Source organism: Salmo salar, chromosome 22, assembly GCF_965601325.2.
Source record: "Salmo salar chromosome 22, fSalSal1, whole genome shotgun sequence".
Taxonomy (NCBI): domain Eukaryota; kingdom Metazoa; phylum Chordata; class Actinopteri; order Salmoniformes; family Salmonidae; genus Salmo; species Salmo salar.
The window spans coordinates 17,111,615-17,130,000 of NC_138312.1; the positions used below are offsets into that span (position 1 = coordinate 17,111,615).

General features: G+C 43.8%; 1 protein-coding gene across 6 annotated transcripts in view; it reads left to right on the forward strand.

The window, feature by feature from the left end:
• Positions 1 to 18,386, forward strand: part of LOC106582863 (inositol 1,4,5-trisphosphate-gated calcium channel ITPR1) — a 160,468-nt gene that overhangs the window by 113,486 nt on the left and 28,596 nt on the right. For 5 of the 6 annotated variants that reach the window (XM_014166417.3, XM_045705336.2, XM_014166422.3 and 2 more), the window contains 6 exons: positions 1,376 to 1,486; positions 3,194 to 3,289; positions 3,403 to 3,540; positions 5,758 to 5,856; positions 6,488 to 6,722; positions 14,919 to 15,041. In XM_014166417.3, coding sequence (XP_014021892.2) covers positions 1,376 to 1,486; positions 3,194 to 3,289; positions 3,403 to 3,540; positions 5,758 to 5,856; positions 6,488 to 6,722; positions 14,919 to 15,041 — 802 coding nt within the window. The remainder of the gene's footprint in view (positions 1 to 1,375; positions 1,487 to 3,193; positions 3,290 to 3,402; positions 3,541 to 5,757; positions 5,857 to 6,487; positions 6,723 to 14,918; positions 15,042 to 18,386) is intronic. The other variant, XM_045705335.2, reaches the window with a different exon arrangement.

The following is an 18,386-nucleotide window of genomic DNA, read 5'->3' on the forward strand; positions in this document are numbered from 1 at the left end:
AGAACGTTTATAGAGCCGTTATCTTCTGAATAAACTCTTAAAATACTTTGTAATATTTTACATCGATAGCAGTCAATATTAACCCTTGTCTTATTTTCAGTCTCATAATGAAAGTTGTAAATTCTTGGTTATCTTCACGAACCCTGGCTAACAAGTTGAATCAGCAATACAAAATTGGGTTTAATTATTTATTTACTAAATACCTAAACTAATCACACAGAATTACATATACACAGAATACAAATGATGTCATACAGAAAACGTCCTGGTGGACGGAACCTGTATGAAAGCTAGTTACACAAAGGAAAGGGGGTTGGGCTTGAATGAAAGAGCGGGAAGATTTAGGAACAAAGAAACAGCAGCTATGCTATCGTAAATACATTATCTTATGCATTCTAAATTACCGCCCATTTGGAAAAGGAAAATGCAATAAATATTTACTCTGAGCTGCGCTTCGGTAGATTGGTCGTAGATGCTGGCCGGGTTGGCCAACAGACCTTCCGTACTCGGAAGAATGTCTCTGGTGGTAAATTGGATACGTGGTGGTATCTTCGTCCGTCTGTTAGACTGGATCCGTCGTCCGTCCTTTCCTAGCCCACGTTTACAGCGGCCGCTGCTAACTCAACGGCTAGGAAGTATCACTTCTGTAGTGAATAAGCTCAAAGTTCATACCATTCGCCACCAAAGCTCACGCCGAGGTTGGCTTAGTTCTGTACTTGACATGTGTGTCCTTCTAACGTAGAGGCTGCAGACCTCCCGTACTGGAACAACCTGGTTATCTTTTCGTCAAAGGCTTATATAGTGGAGAGGGGGGAAGGATGTGTTTCATCGTTTATAACCCCTGTCTCTTCACAGGGGTGGGCCACTGATCAAGCAGGGCACTTTCCTTATGAAAAACCAAATCTCTCATTTGGAAGCTAAAATTACATTTAATCTCCTAACAAACAATTTCAATATCAAACATTTCAATTGCATAACAATTCCATGTGACTCTGATAACTAGAGGGTGGATACTTTCCCAGGTACAGTTTATGTCGTCCTGTCATCAGTCATAATGTCTCAGATGACAACTGAAATGAAATCCATATTCATTACGTTCCCAAGCATATTTCCAACTGGTTTTATTACCAAAATATGGTTCCTTTTCCCCATTTGTTTGATGTTCCCAGACTCTCTATATTTAACACAGGCTATTCAAGTCCTTCAGTAGGGTCAGAGAGGGGAAGGGAGAAAGGTATTTATGGGGGGGGGGGGGTCATAAACCTTACCCACAGGCCAACGTCATGACAACCCTTTTTGTAATATTTTTTTCTGGTAAGTGTCAAATCAGTCCCAGAGAGGAATGCAAAAAGTTTCCTGTCTGTTTCTCTGTCAGAACTGCATCGCCACTCATGAATGCAACGGTATCGACATCATCATCGCTCTGATTCTCAACGACATCAACCCTCTAGGCAAGAAGAGGATGGACCTGGTGCTGGAGCTCAAGGTATGGTAGTCATGTTGCACCCTTTTACGTTTTCCTTCATTATCCATTTGGCATATTTCTTTGTCCTGTATTTGTATTTGTAATCAAGGTAATTAAGGTCATTTCAAGGTCATTTCTAATCAAGTAATTAAGGCAGTTCTACAATTTTAAAAACATTACAATACATTTACAACAGATTTCACAACACATTAAGTGTGTGCCCCAAGCCCCTACTCTACTACCACATATCTCCAACACAAAAACCATATGCGTGTGTGTATAGTGCGTATGTTATTGTGTGTGTGAATGCTGTTCCATAAAGTGTATTTTTATCTGTTTTTTTAATCTAATTTTACTGTTTGCATGAGTTACTTGATGTGGGATAGAGTTCAATGTAGTCATGGCTATATGTAGTACTGTGCGCCTCCCATAGGCTGTTCTGGACTGTGAAGGGACCTCTGGTGGCATGTCTTGTGGGCTATGCATGAGTGTCCGAGCTGTGTGCCAGTAGTTCAAACAGACAGCTTGGTTCATTCAACATGTCAATACCTCTCACAAATACAAGTAGTGATGAAGTCAATCTCTCCTCCACTTTGAGCCAGGAGAGATTAATGTTAGTTTTCTGTGTACATCCAAGAGCCAGCTGTGCTGTCCTGTTCTGAGCCAATTGCAATTTTCCTATGTCCCTCTTTGTGGCACCTGACCACCTGACTGAACAGTAGTCCAGGTGCGACAAAACTAGGGCCTGAAGGACCTGCCTTGTTGATAGTGCTGTTAAAAAGACAGAGTAACGCTTTATTATGGACAGACTTCTCCCCATCTTAGCTGCTGTTGTATCAACATGTTTTGACCATGACAGTTTACAATCCAAGGTTACTCCAAGCCGTTTAGTCACCTCAAATTGCTCAATTTCCACATTATTTATTAAAAGATTTTAGTTTTTGAAATATTTAGGACTAACTTATTTGTTGCCACCAATTCTGAAACTAACTGCAGCTCTTTGTTAAATGTTGCAGACATGTCAGTCGCTGTAGTAGCTGACCTGTATAGTGTTCAGTCATCCGCATCCACTTTACTCAAAGCCAGTGGCATGTCATTAATAAAGATTGAAAAAAGTAAGGGGCCTACACAGCTACCCTGGGGAATTCCTGATTCTACCTGGATTATGTTGGAGAGGCTTCTATTAAAGAACCCCCTCTGTGTTCTGTTAGAAAGGTAACTCTTTATCCACAATATAGCAGGGGGTGTAAAGCTATAACACATACATTTTTACAGCAGCAGACTATAATCGATGTCAAAAGCAGCACTGATGTCTAACAAAACATCCCCCACAATCGTTTAATCATCAATTTCTCCCAGCCAATCATCAGTCATTTGTGTAAGTGCTGTGCTTGTTGAATGTCCTTCCCTATAAGCGTGCTTAAAGTCTGTTGTCAATTTGTTTACTGTAAAATAGCATTGTATCTGGTCAAACTACATTTTTCCCAAAGTTTACTAAGGGTTGGTAACAGGCTGATTGGTCGGCTATTTGAGCCCGTAAAGGGGGCATTACTATTCTTATGTAGCGGAATGACTTTTGCTTCCTTCCCGGCCTGAGGGCACACACTTTCTAGTAGGCTTAAATCCTTGTTTCAATGCATTTTTTAACCTTCAGCACTCATGACAACCTGAATTCTATCCATCCTCCTGATGTTCTGTCTCCCTTGCACCTCTCTCTTTCTGTTCCAGAATAATGCATCCAAGCTCCTCTTGGCCATCATGGAGAGTCGCCACGACAGTGAGAACGCAGAGAGGATACTATACAACATGAGGCCCAAAGAACTGGTGAGTGGCATATACAGTATTGGTTGCAAGATGCACATGCAGCACAGCATGGCACAGAGGAGAATGTTAAGGCGAAGTTATCTGACGGTCTGGTTTGTGACGTTCATGTGCAGGTGGAGGTGATAAAAAAGGCCTACATGCAGGGGGAGGTGGAGCCGAATGAGCCTGCTGAGGAAGATGAAGATGGCGAGGAAGAGCATGCAGCCTCTCCACGAAACGTGGGCCATAACATCTACATCCTGGCTCATCAGGTACTTAGTGGCTGCATGCAACTGTCCTCCCCCATACAGTACCCCTGTAACAGCTACACAACCTATAGGCACAATTACATCAGAGCACTACCCTCCTTGCTTCCACCCTAACCCCCCTGAGGCACAATACAGCTCTATGCACAATTGTGTCTATTCATGTATTTATGTGGGTGAACAACACCGACAGTTACAGTTCATTCGGAAAGTATTCAGACCCCTTGACATTTTCCAAATGTTGTTATGTTAGTCTTATTCTAAAATATATATTTTTTTAATTACCATCAATCTGCACAAAATATCCCATAATGACAAAGCAAAAACTGTTTTTCAGGCCAATTTTAGCAAATGTATAAAAAAAATTAAAACTGAAATATACATTTACATAAGTATTCAGATCCTTTACTCAGTACTTTGTTGAAGCACTTTTGGCAGCAATTACAGTCTCGAGTTTTCTTGGGTATGACGCTACAAGCTTGGCACACCTGTATTAGGGGAGCTTCTCCCATTCTTCTCTGCAGAGCCTCTCATGCTCTGTCAGGTAAGATGGGGAGTGTTGCTGCACAGCTATTTTCAGGTCTCTCCAGAGATGTTCGATCGGGTTTAAGTCTGGGCTCTGGCTGGGCCACTCAAGGACATTCAGAGACTTGTCCCAAAGCCACTCCTGCACTGTCTTGCCTGGGTGCTTAGGGTTGTTGTCCTGTTGGAAGGTGAACCTTCACCCCAGTCTGAGGTCCTGAGCACTCTGGAGCAGGATTTCATCAAGGATCTCTTTGTACGTTGCTCTGTTCATATTTCCCTCGATCCTGACTAGTCTCCCAGTCCCTGCCACTGAAAAACATCCCCACAGCATGATGCTGCCAACACCATGCTTCATCTTTGAGATGGTGCCAGGTTTCCTCCAGATGTGACTCTTGGCATTCAGGCCAAAGAGTTCAAACTTGGTTTCATCAGACCAGGGAATCTTGTTTCTCATGGTCTGAGAGTCCTTTAGGTGCATTTTGGCAAACTCCAAGTGGGCTGTCACGTGCCTTTTACTGAGGTGTGGCTTCCGTCTGGCCAATCTACCATAAAGGCCTGATTGGTAGAGTGCTGCAAAGATGGTTGTCCTTCTGGAAGGTTCTCCCATCTCAACAGAGGCACTCTAGAGCTCAGTCAGAGTGACCATCGGGTTCTTGGTCACCTCCTTGACCAAGGCCCTTCTCCCCCAATTGCTCAGTTTGGCTGGGTGGCCAGCTCTAGGAAGAGTGTTTTATAATTTTTTACCCTTTTTTCTTCACCCCTTTTTCTTCACAATTTCGTGATATCCAATTGGTAGTTACAGTCTTGTCTCATCGCTGCAACTCCCCTACGAACTCGTCATACCGAAGGTCAAGAGCCATGCGTCCTCCGAAACACAATCCTGCCAAGCCGCACTACTTCTTGACACACTGCCTGCTTAACCCGGAAGACAGCTGCACCAATGTGTCAGAGGAAACACCGTCCAGCTGGCGACCGAAGTCAGCTTGCAGGCGCTCGCCACAAGGAGTCGCTAGAGTCGCGATGGGACAAGGAAATCCCAGCCAGCCAAACCCTTCCCTAACCCGGACGACGCTGGACCAATTGTGCGCCGCCTCATGGGTCTTCCAATCATGGCCGGCTGTGACACAGCCTTGGTTCGAACCCGGTCTGTAGTGACGCCTCAAGCCCTGCAATGCAGTGCCTTAGACCGCTGCGCCACTCGGGAGGCCCCCTCTAGGAAGAGTCTTGGTGGTTCCAAACTTCTTCCATTTAAGAATGATGGAGGCCACAGTGTATTTAATACATTTTATAATAAGGCTGTAATGTAACAAAGTGTGGAAAAAGGGAAGGGGTCTGAATACTTCCCGAAAGCACTGTATGTAGGTGAAAATGTTGATCCCAAGGCATGATGCCCTGCAGGCTAGTGGGTGAACACTGAACAGAGTCTACATCCTGTACTTGGAGCACAAAGACAAACCGTGGCATGTACTGTCAGACACTGCAGTGATCTGGTATCAGTGTTAGTCACCTGTCCCCACACCTAGCACGTTCCATGCCACCTGCCAGATAAAATGAAGAAAAATAGATACAAAACATGAAGTTGGTGACTTAGAAAACCCTGATCGTCAATTTTGACTTATGTCTGTACAATGAATATTCACAACTATAATGTGGTACATCACCTGACGACATTGGTACATTCATACAATGTTGTTCCAGTTGGCCCGCCACAACAAGGAGCTGCAGGCCTTGTTGAAGACCTATGGGGAGGGGGATGAAGCCCTGGAGTTCTATGCCAAGCACACAGCTCAGATTGAGGTCAGTCATTTTAGTCTGATTCAGGAGAGTCAGCCATTGTGGCTCTGCCCCTGCCGGTGTCCTCTCCCTGCACTGAAAAGTTCAATTTTGTCCACTGTGTTTTTACTATGTCATTTTCCGTTTTATTACCCCTGTGTTCACTATGGTGGATTGCAACATGTATTTTGTCATAAATATGTTTAGACTTTTTATTACCCTACTCATGTGACAGTCATGTTATTTTTCTTGGCCTGCTTTTCATACTGTTAGTATTTTGTTAGCATATGAAAATGACTAGCAGCTTTGGTATGTTTGCACCTGTTCCACTGTGTGCTTAGCAAGGGGAAAGAATGCTGTCTGTTGACAATGCAGAAAACCTCAAACGTGGAAGAGCTTATCAAATTAGTGTGTGTTGCACAGTGCTTTTATACACACAGCCACTTATACACACTCTCCTCCTCTTCTGGTGTATAACATTACTATAGCTAAAAAATGTCTTAGCCATTTTTCCAAGGGGAAGAATAGGAACCAACATGCCACTATCTAACCATACAGTTTGAGGCCTACCTAGTCCAGGACCTAGAGTTGCCCGTCCCCCCCTGAGAGAGAATGTCTGTGACAGGCAGCGTTGGCTGCATGTGGTTGTGTCCAGATTGTGCGGCTGGATCGCACCATGGAGCAGATAGTCTTCCCCGTGCCCAACATCTGTGAGTTCCTCACCAACGAGTCCAAGCTGCGGGTGTACTACACCACGGAGCGCGACGAGCAGGGCAGCAAGATCAATGACTTCTTCCTGCGCTCCGAGGACCTCTTCAACGAGATGAACTGGCAGAAGAAGCTGCGAGGTACTCAAGAGCCAACCACTGGTAACGCAAACACGGTTCCCTGTGCGTCCCTCTCACTAGCTCTCTATACTAGGTACCTGCTTTACATGCCCTCAGCCCTCCCTGACCCCTCCAGGCCCTTCAGGAGACCCCCCAGGCTGGGTCGGGTTCTCCCTGCGTGGGCCAGAGACCCACCCTGAACCCTGGATGGAAGGGAGGGAGGGGAGAGGGCATGTAAAGGTTGTATGTTAAGTTAGAGCACCTAACATAAAGTGGATATTGGCTAAGATATTTACAGTGTAAGGTTGGAGTGAAATGTTTACATGACAGAGGGAGAATTGTTGAGAATGTGGGTGTGACTTTCTGCCACGTCTCATAAAGAATTCTGAAATGCTTGATTGACTCCTGTTCACGCCCCACACATACCACTGTTTTCACAAGCAGCTACTGTACTGCACTTTTCTTTATGTTCCCAGCCCGTACATTCACATACAGTTACTTATGATGGGTTGTTGTTTATGTCAGGTGAGAATTCATCTTTCTTGTCACAGAAACACACACACACGCACACAATCAGATGGATATATTTGGATTGTTTACTACACTGAGTAGGCATGAATAGATAGCAAGACGAGAGGCTGAGCTACTCTGAGAATAGGGTGTAATGGGATTGGAGGTCAGTCTGGGTGGGTCTCGACCAGGGAGAGTCAGTCCAGGATCCAGCAGACCATCAGACACAACTGCTGACCCCAGGCCCACAAGGATTCAGGCAGCACAGACTGAGAGCAATCAGGTAGTCCCCTGTCAAGGACTGCTGGAGAGTGTGGTGGAGGACAGGACCAGATTAGGCCTACTTGATGAATGGGAACCAGATTGCATGAGAGGGACTGGGGGAGAGAGTGATTCAATAGATTGGGAGAATTAAAATTTTTTTGTGAAGGGAGAGAGTTAGACACTTAGAGAATAAGATTAGCATTCTCAGAATCTGTTTGCAAACAGTATAACACCCTAAGCCTCATGGGAGGTTAAAAAAATGAAGAAAAAAACAGTCCTACAATAACTCATGGTGTGATTGTTGATGCCCTCAACCAAGTCCACCCACAAACATCCCCCATGTAACACATTCAGTAGGGCATCTGCCTATTGACACACAGTTCCTGATTCTTCCACCCCCCCCCCCCCCTCTCAGGCTGTGATCGCTGTATGACTGCACTCTTTGTTTCCTCAATGGGAGCGTGTTTCTGCCTGCCTGTCTGTCACTCTGTGAGCCATGTACTGTTTATAAAAGTCCCCACCCTCAGTTCCTCTTTTCAAATGAAGAAGCTGCCTCCAAAATAGCAGCGGCCGTGCAACCGTCCGACCCTCTGATCAAGGACCATGTGGGCAGAAGGCGAGGCGAGCGTTGCTTATGTTGGCCGGGGAAGGGATTGGCGGTCATGAGTGTCCAAGTTGGAAGTTCAAATCCCTGGATCAAGTACTGAACACACTCCAAAATCACCCCAAAGGATTTATGTACACTAAATAAGCCTGCTAATTGGCTTAGCCCCCTTTCCATTATTTAAATTATGTTTTTTCTTTGCTGTTTAGTGTGTATTTGAACCTTGCAAATTGCCTATCTGACCCTACCCTTATCTATTTAAAAATAAACCGATTGTGAACCTTAGCCTGGACGTAATTCTAGTTTAATGTAGAATTAACCCTCAGTTTGGATACATTTTTATTTTATTTCACCTTTATTTAACCAGGTAGGCTAGTTGAGAACAAGTTCTCATTTACAACTGTGACCTGGCCAAGATAAAGCAAAGTAGTTCGACACATGAAACAACAGAGTTACACGTGGAATAAACAAACATACAGTCAATAATACAGTAGAAAAGTGTATATACAGTGTGTGCAAATAAGGTAAGATAAGGGAGGTAAGGCAATAAATAGGCCATGGTGGCGAAGTAATTACAATATAGCAATTAAACACTGGAATGGTAGATGTGCAGAAGATGAATGTGCAAGTAGAGATACTGGGGTGCAAAGGAGCAAGATAAATAAATAAATACAGTATGGGGATGAGGTAGTTGGATGGGCTATTTACAGATGGGCTACATGTGCAGTGATCTGTGAGCTGCTCTGACAGCTGGTGCTTAAAGCTAGTGAGGGAGATATGTGTCTCCAGCTTCAGTGATTTTTGCAGTTTGTTCCAGTCATTGGCAGCAGAGAATTGGAAGTAAAGGTGGCCAAAGGAAGAATTGGAAGTAAAAGTGGCCAAAGGAGGAATTGGCTTTGGGGGTGACCAGTGAGATATACCTGCTGGAGCGTGTGTTACGGGTGGGTGCTGCTATGGTGACCAGTGAGCTGAGATAAGGCAGGGCATTAACTAGCAGAGACTTGTAGATGACCAGGAGCCAGTGGGTTTGGCGACGAGTATGAAGCGAGGGCCAGCCAACGGGAGCATACAGGTCGCAGTGGTGGGTAGTATATGGAGCTTTGGTGACAAAACGGATGGCACTGTGATAGACTGCATCCAATTTGTTGAGTAGAGTGTTGGAGGCAATTTTGTAAATGACATCGCCAAAGTCGAGGATCGGTAGAATGGTCAGTTTTACGAGGGTATGTTTGGCAGCATGAGTGAAGGATGCTTTGTTGCGAAATAGGAAGCCGATTCTAGATTTAATTTTGGATTGGAGATGCTTAATGTGAGTCTGGAAGGAGAGTTTACAGTTTAACCAGACACCTAGGTGTTTGTAGTTGTCCATATATTCTAAGTCAGAACCATCCAGAGTAGTGATGCTGGACGGGCGGGCAGGTGCGGGCAGCGATTGGTTGAAGAGCATGCATTTAGTTATACTTGCATTTAAGAGCAGTTGGAGGCCACGGAAGGAGAGTTGTATAGCATTGAAGCTCGTCTGGAGGTTAGTTAACACAGTGTCCAAAGAAGGGCCAGGAGTATACAGAATGGTGTCGTCTGCATAGAGGTGGATCAGAGAATCACCAGCAGCAAGAGCAACATCATTGATGTATACAGAGAAGAGAGTTGGCCCGAGAATTGAACCCTGTGGCACCCCCATAGAGACTGCCAGAGGTCCGGACAACAGGCCCTCCGTTTTGACACACTGAACTCTATCAGAGAAGTAGTTGGTGAACCAGGTGAAGCAATCATTTGAGAAACGAAGGCTGTTGAGTCTGCCGATAAGAATGTGGTGATTGACAGAGTCGAAAGCCTTGGCCAGGTCGATGAATACGGCTGCACAGTATTGTCTCTTATCGATGGCGGTTATGATATCGTTTAGGACCTTGAGCGTGGCTGAGGTGCACCCGTGACCAGCTCTGAAACCAGATTGCATAGCAGAGAAGGAACGGTGGGATTCGAAATGGTCGGTAATCTGTTTGTTAACTTACATCTAGACGTTCCGCTAGCGGAACACCTGCTCCAATATCCAATGATGGGCGTGGCGCGAAATACAAATTCCTCTAAAATCCGAAAACTTCAATTTTTCAAACATATGACTATTTTACAGCATTTTAAAGACAGACTCTCGTTAATCTAACCACACTGTCCGATTTCAAAAAGGCTTTACAGCGAAAGCAAAACATTAGATTATGTCAGCAGAGTACCCAGCCAGAAATAATCAGACACCCATTTTTCAAGCTAGCATATAATGTCACAAAAAACAAAACCACAGCTAAATGCAGCACTAACCTTTGATGATCTTCATCAGATGACAACCCTAGGACATTATGTTATACAATGCATGCATGTTTTGTTCAATCAAGTTCATATTTATATCAAAAAACTGCTTTTTACATTAGCATGTGACGTTCAGAACTAGCATACCCCCCGCAAACATCCTTTGAATTTACTAAATTACTCACGATAAACGTTCACAAAAAACATAACAATTATTTTAAGAATTATAGATACAGAACTCCTCTATGCACTCGATATGTCCGATTTTAAAATAGCTTTTCGGTGAAAGCACATTTTGCAATATTCTCAGTAGATAGCCCAGCCATCACGGCTAGCCATTTAGACACCGACCAAGTTTAGCCCTGATCAAACTCCGATTTACTATTACAAAAGTTTCATTACCTTTGTTGTCTTCGTCAGAATGCACTCCCAGGACTGCTTCTTCAATAACAAATGTTGGTTTGGTCCAAAATAATCCATCGTTATATCCAAATTGCGGCGTTTTGTTCGCGCGTTCCAAGACACTATCCGAAATGGTAAATCAGGGTCGTGCGCATGGCGCAATTCGTGACAAAAGATTTCTAAATATTCCATTACCGTACTTCGAAGCATGTCAACCGCTGTTTAAAATCCATTTTTATGCCATTTTTCTCGTAAAAAAGCGATAATATTCCGACCGGGAATCTCCGTTTAGCTAAACAGAGGAAAGAAAACAAAGCTTTCGGTCGACGCGGGCACGAGCCTGAGTCTCACAGTACTGTAACCAGCCACTACCCAAACGCGCTACTTTGTTTCAGCCAGAGCCTGCAAAGCCACGATTCAGCATTTTGCCGCCTTCTGAGAGCCCATGTGAGCCGTAGAAAGTGTCACGTAAGAGCAGAGATCCCCTGTAATTGATAGAGATAATCAACAAGGCCAAGAAATGGTCAGACAGGGTACTTCCTGTACAGAATCTTCTCAGGTTTTGGCCTGCCAAATGAGTTCTGTTATACTCACAGACACCATTCAAACAGTTTTAGAAACTTTGGAGTGTTTTCTATCCAAAGCTAATAATTATATGCATATTCTAGTTTCCGGGCAGGAATACTAATCAGATTAAATCGGGTACGTTTTTTATCCGTCCGTGAAAATACTGCCCCCTAGCCATAACAGGTTAACTTGGCTTTCGAAGACCTTAGAAAGGCAGGGTAGGATAGATTTAGGTCTGTAGCAGTTTGGGTCTAGAGTGTCTCCCCCTTTGAAGAAGGGGATGACCACGGCTGCTTTCCAATCTTTGGGAATCTCAGACAATACGAAAGATAGATTGAACAGGCTAGTAATAGGGGTTGCAACAATTTCGGCAGATAATTTTAGAGAGGGTCCAGATTGTCTAGCCCAGCGGATTTGTAGGGGTCCAGATTTTGCAACTCTTTCTTTCAGAACATCAGCTATCTGGTTTTGGGTGAAGGAGAAATGGGGGAGGCTTGGGCGAGTTGCTGTGGGGGGGTGCAGGGCTGTTGACCAGGGTAGGGGTAGCCAGGTGGAAAGCATGGCCAGCCTTAGAAAAATGCTTATTGAAATTCTCAATTATAGTGGATTTATTGGTGATGACAGTGTTTCCTAGCCTCAGTGCAGTGGGCAGCTGGGAGGAGGTGCTCTTATTCTCCATGGACTTTACAGTGTCCCAGAACTTTTTTGAGTTTGTGCTACAGGATGCAAATTTCTGCTTGAAAAAGCTAGCTTTCCTAACTGCCTGTGTATTTTGGTTCCTAACTTCCCTGAAAAGTTGCATATCAAGGGGGCTATTCGATGCTAATGCAGAACGCCACAGGATGTTTTTGTGCTGGTCAAGGTCAGTCAGGTCTGGAGAGAACCAAGCGCTATATCTATTCCTGGTTCAAATTTTTTTGAATGGGGCATGCTTATTTAAGATGGTGAGGAAGGCACTTTTGAAGAATAACCAGGCATCCTCAACTGATAGAATGAGGTCAATATCCTTCCTGGATACCCGGGCCAGGTCGATTAGAAAGGCCTGCTCACTGAAGTGTTTTAGGGAGCGTTTGACAGTGATGAGGGGTGGTCGTTTGACCGCAGACCCATTACAGATGCAGGCAATGAGGCAGTGATCGCTGAGATCTTGGTTGAAAACAGCAGAGGTGTATTTGGATGGCAAGTTGGTTAGGATGATATCTATGAGGGTGCCTGTGTTTACTGCTTTGGGGTTGTACCTGGTAGGTTCATTGATCATTTGTGTGAGATTGAGGGCATCAAGCTTAGATTGTAGGATGGCCGGGGTGTTAAGCATGTCCCAGTTTAGGTCACCTAGCAGCACGAGCTCTGAAGATAGATGGGGGGCAATCCGTTCACATATGGTGCCCAGAGCACAGCTGGGGGCAGAGGGTGGTCTGTAGCAAGTGGCAACAGTGAGAGACTTGTTTCTGGAGAGGTGGATTTTTAAAAGTAGAAGCTCGAGTTGTTTGAGTACAGACCTGGATAGTAAGACAGAACTCCACAGGCTATCTCTGCAGTAGATTGCAACACCGCCCCCTTTGGCAGTTCTATCTTGTCGGAAAATGTTACAGTTAGGGATGGAAATTTCAGGGGTTTTGGTGGTTTTCCTAAGCCAGGATTCAGACATGGCTAGGACATCCGGGTTGGCAGAGTGTGCTAAAGCAGTGAATAAAACAAACTTAGGGAGGAGGCTTCTAATGTTAACATGCATGAAACCAAGGCGTTTACAGTTACAGAAGTCAACAAATGAGAGCACCTGGGGAATAGGAGTGGAGCTAGGCACTACAGGGCCTGGATTAACCTCTACATCACCAGAGGAACAGAGGAGTAGGATAAGTGTACGGCTAAAGGCTATAAGAACTGGTCGTCTCATACATCCGGAACAGAGAGTAAAAGGAGCAGGGTTCTGGGTGCGATAGAATAGATTCAAGGCATAATGTACAGACAAGGGTATGGTAGGATGTGAATACAGTGGAGGTAGGCCTAGGCATTGGGTGATGATGAGAGACATATTGTCTCTAGAAACATCCTTTAAACCAGGTGATGTCATCGCATGTGTGGGAGGTGGAACTAAAGGGTTGGCTAAGGTATATTGAGCAGGGCTAGAGGCTCTACAGTGAAATAAGACAATAATCACTAACCAGAATAGCAATGGACAAGGCATATTGACATTAAGGAGAGGCATGCATAGCCGAGTGATCATAAGGGTCCAGTGAGTAGTGAGGCTGGTTGGAGACACGGCGATTCAGACAGCTAGCGGGCCGGGGCTGGGCAAGCTAGCAGAAGGGCCTCAGGGGGACGTCGCGACGGGGGAAGTCTGTTTATAGCCTCCTCGTGCAGAGCCTCCTCGTGCGTTTACGTCGGTAGACCAGTCGTGATGGATTAGTAGGGTTCCGTGTTGTAAAGGGGACCAGTCCAATTGGCACAATAGGTATTGTGGCCCAAGAAATTGTCCGATGGACCTATTCAGCTAACAGCCGATATGCTCTAGACAGCTAGCGGGCCGCGGCTAGCAGGCTAAAGACATTAAAATGGAAACACTGCTCTGGTGTCTATTAGCTTATGTAACCATTGTATGTAGTACTATCATCATCACGCTTTGATTATTTGAATCAACTCTCTAGTGCAAGGGCAAAAAACTAAATGTGCACCCCTTGGTGTCCCCAGGACTGAGTTTGAGAAATGCTGCCCCACTGGTTTGAATGCTTCAGCTGACACAAAAAAAGGCAAACACTTCAGTGAAGTGAAGACGTGCCACTGGGGTGTATTATTTGCTGCGAGAAAAACTGATAAGTGAATCACCCGATCACCCATGATGTTTGGGTACCAGCTAACAGTAACCTTCCTACAACTGTAACCAAATACAAAATTGCCCCCCCTCTTTCAAAAATGTCATACTAGACACAATTCTAACCCCTAGTGGTATGTCTTATATTTGAGATTTAGCTCTAGATGCAATTGTGATTTTTGAAAGGATACTTCAGGATTTTTCAGGAGTCAGATAAACTTGTAGATAAAATGTTTGTCTCTGTGCCCAGTATGAAGGAAGTTGGAGGTAGATTTGTGAGCAAATACTAACTAGTGTTAGCGCAATGACTGGAAGTTCTATGGGTATCTACTAATAGATATTATAGACTTCCAGTCATTCCACTAACATTTAGTTAGCGGTTGTGTTCGCGCTAGTTAGCAACTTCCTTAAAACTGCATACAGGGACATAAAAATAGTATACATGAGTTCATCTGACTCCTGAAGTATCCCTTTAAGAACCTCTGCATTGTGCATAATAATATGAATAATGTATTACATTTATAAAGTGCTTTTCATTATACAGAATGATCTCAATGTGCGTAAGTGGACAATCCTCCTATGAATGCTCTGTCAAATGTGTTTATGCGCTATAGATACTGTATGTGTATGTGCATCTCCTGTGATGTGTTCTGTGAATCTTGTCTAAGTTTGGCGAGTGCAGCAGTATTGTGATGGTGGTGTAGTTGTAGTAGAGAATGCACTGCGATGTTTTCTGGTGTAGAGGTGGTCCTAATGACTATGTATTGACCGTGTGTGTTGGCCCTCTTCGTCCCTTCTCCAGCCCAGCCCATTCTATACTGGTGCTCACGTAACATGTCCTTCTGGAGCAGCATCTCCTTCAATCTAGCCGTGCTCATGAACCTGCTGGTGGCCTTCTTCTACCCTCTGGAAGGAATCCGCGGAGGTCAGTGAGTTCTCTCCTCCTTCTCCCCTACCTTATCTCTCCCTCAGCTAAATAATCTGCAGCGTATCTGTGCCAAACGATGACTGATCTCTGTATGTGTTCTCTGTTTAATTCTACAAGTGTGACTGTTACCAAACAGGATATTGAAGCAAATGACAAGCACAGACCATTAAAGCAAGGGAACTACATTACAACGCACATTACACACAAACTCAAGTTGTTTGGGAAGGTGAATGGAGCATAAACTGGGTCACCACTGTTTTCAAACTGTTCTCTGAAAATATTGTGATTTCACTTTGCCATACTGTAAATTTCAACAGTAATTTATGCTTATTTAGTCATGCTCAGGATGACTTAGCTAACAGTTTGAAGCAAGCGTGTTTGTAAAGCTATATTATGAGTGCATCAAGGTTATGTGGCAACCTATTCCACACAATGTCTTTGAGATAATTATTTGGATATTTAAAACAATTCCTTTCATACATTTATGAAGGTAACCTTTACCTCTGATCTGTGATGCAAGGCTGGATTCCTGTCTCCTGCCTGTGGTTTAGGTGTCACTGGCATCACTTATTAATGTCAGGTCCTCTGAATCAGGCCCTGACCTGATTATTGATATGGGGTTTGAGCTAAACGCACACACGCACACATTCATTAACTTAATTAACTTGTCACCAGACTCCTGTCTTCACTCTGATGCTGACGAGTCTTCAGTCAGGATCCATTGCCATGTATCTGTCTCTCAAGTTTCAAGTTTTATTGTCACATGCACAGAATACAGCAGGTGTAAAACAGAACAGTAAAATGCTTAACTTGCGAGCTCCTTCCCAATAATGCGCAATAAATGTAGTAATATAGTTAAGCGATAATGCCCGAGAAGCCAGTGTTTTGAGGGTAGGATAATGACTGAGACATGGTCAAATAATTATTGACATATTTTCATAAAATAATTATTTAAATTAATTTATTCATACTATTTCATCCTTCCACAAGATATAGTCCCAAAACAAATCTAGGCTTGCTACCCAAGCCGGCTGGTCGTTTGTGCTATTGGTTCGGTTACTAGAGACGCGACCCAGTTGATAAGTCTTTTTGTTCTGTATCTATGGACTTGACCAAGTCGTTCGTTCTAAGTGTTCCATTTCTATACTGGCTGGCAACATTTTTATTCCTTTGCCTGCTAGCTAGCCAACTACGGCTAACTTACAGTCACGTCAAACAGTGTAGAAAGAACAACAACAGTAGCTGCATTTGGCTGTTTTCTAGTGACATTTATTTGGATACATCCATAACAATGCGCTAATGAGGCAAAGATTTTGCCTGGCATAGAAAATGTGCTCTCTCATTAGGACACTGTTGTTCAGAGGAGCTAGCCAACAACACAGCTAACACAATCACTTCAAACTGAAGCTGGAAACACTGCAAACTAGCTACACTTCATTTTGTTTTACCTTTTTTCAATTGACATTTCTTTGTGTATATCCGTAAAATTATGCTGATTAATGATTTCGACTGGCTGAGAAAGGCTGCCTACCTCTATCTCTCGTCCAGACCCCTACACGTTCATTCATCGAATTTGAATATTGAAACAATGTTGCAAATGTCGGAGAGACAGACAGTAAGGTTTAATAAATCACTGCTGTTAAAAACTAAATGTTAGTCTAAAAGAAATGTGAGATAATGTCTAGATGCATTTTATAGTGGAGATCAAGTTTATACATTTCCTGGCTAGGCTGACGAGAACGTTGATTGTCCATTCAGATGGAACAGAGTAAATAGGCATTTTAATGTCATAGATTTAGCCGGTGGTTACTTGTGGAATAGACACCGGCTGGAATGCGCTTTTAACCAATCAGCATTCAGGGTGATACAACAAGTTGTATAAATAAGAAATCAAACATGAAATGTGACAGAAGGAAAAAGAAAAACACAAGAATGCAGTTATATACAGGTCTTATATACAGTACAGGTCTTATATACAGGTCGTATATACAGTACATATCTTATATACAGGTCTTATATACAGATCTTTTATACAGGTCTTATATACAGTACAGGTCGTATATACCGATCTTGAACATCATTGTATCTGTGGAAATAAAGATAAAGAAAACGATGAATACACAATACAAGTAATACTCATTGAGAAGATCTCAATTGCATACTCCTCGCATCCTCTCTCTTTGTGTCTCCTTCTCAAAACCCCTTGGATGAGAAAGCCTTCTGACCTTCTCCTCCAATGGGTTTTGCGAAGGAGACGAGGAGAAAGGACACGTGAAGTATGCAATTGAGATCTTACCATCTTATAGGATCAGTGCATTTCACTGTGCCCCAGACTGAAATTTGACATTTCCTTAGGAACATATGGTCAGGCAAGAGCATAGCCACTCATTAGGCTTAGGTGTTGAACATGGCATAATTGCTCTAGTGGTTGGCCCAGGCGGGGCTTAGAATTGATTTCAAGCTTTTAAATCCTATCTTTTACCTTCACTGTATGCCAGTGTGCAGGGGAAAACTGTTGCCCCTGTGCAATGTCAAGGATTGAATAAACAGGATTTATTTCGTCATTTTAGAGACATTTTCACATAACTGCCTTTTCTCTCCAGCTCTCTCTCTCTCTCTCCATCTCTCCCTCTTCATGCCTGACCGCAGTGTTAGTCTGTGGTGGTGTGTAAAGCACAGCCCCAGTCATTAAGGCCTTTATTGTTCCAGAGCAGAGTTGCCGAGAGAAGACCCACATTGTCACTCGTATAAACTTTACATTGTTCTGTCTGGGGTCAAGCGGCGCAGTCCCTTTTGTTTTGAACTTCCTCAGAGAGAGCGAGAGAGAGAAGCAAAAACGCTTTTAGCTTAGAGCTAGAATACATTCATGTGGTTTCCAGTGTCTTCAAAGAGATTAGCATCAGACTGTAGGGTTCAGCTCAGGACATCAGCGAGGGAGGAAATGATGTCGGCTTAACATAACTTTTGTGGGCTCCCGAGTGGCGCAGCGGTCTAAGGCACTGCATTTCAGTGCTAGAGGGGTCACTACAGACCCTGGTTCGAACCCAGGCTGTATCACAACCGGCCGTGATTGGGAGTCCCATAGGGTGGCGCACAATTGGCCCAGCGTCGTCCGGGCTAGGGTCTGGCCGGGGTAGGCCGTCATTGTAAATAAGAATTTGTTCTTAACTGACTTGCCTAGTTAAAAAAAGGTTAAAAAAAAAAGTTGATTAACGATGTAGTCAGCCATCATGTGCATAAACGCTCGGCTCTCGAATCATTATTTCTCAGTAGTAAATCTTAAACGCATATACAATTAATTGGTCCATAATAATGTCTCTCCGGATGTATGCCAGCTCTGAT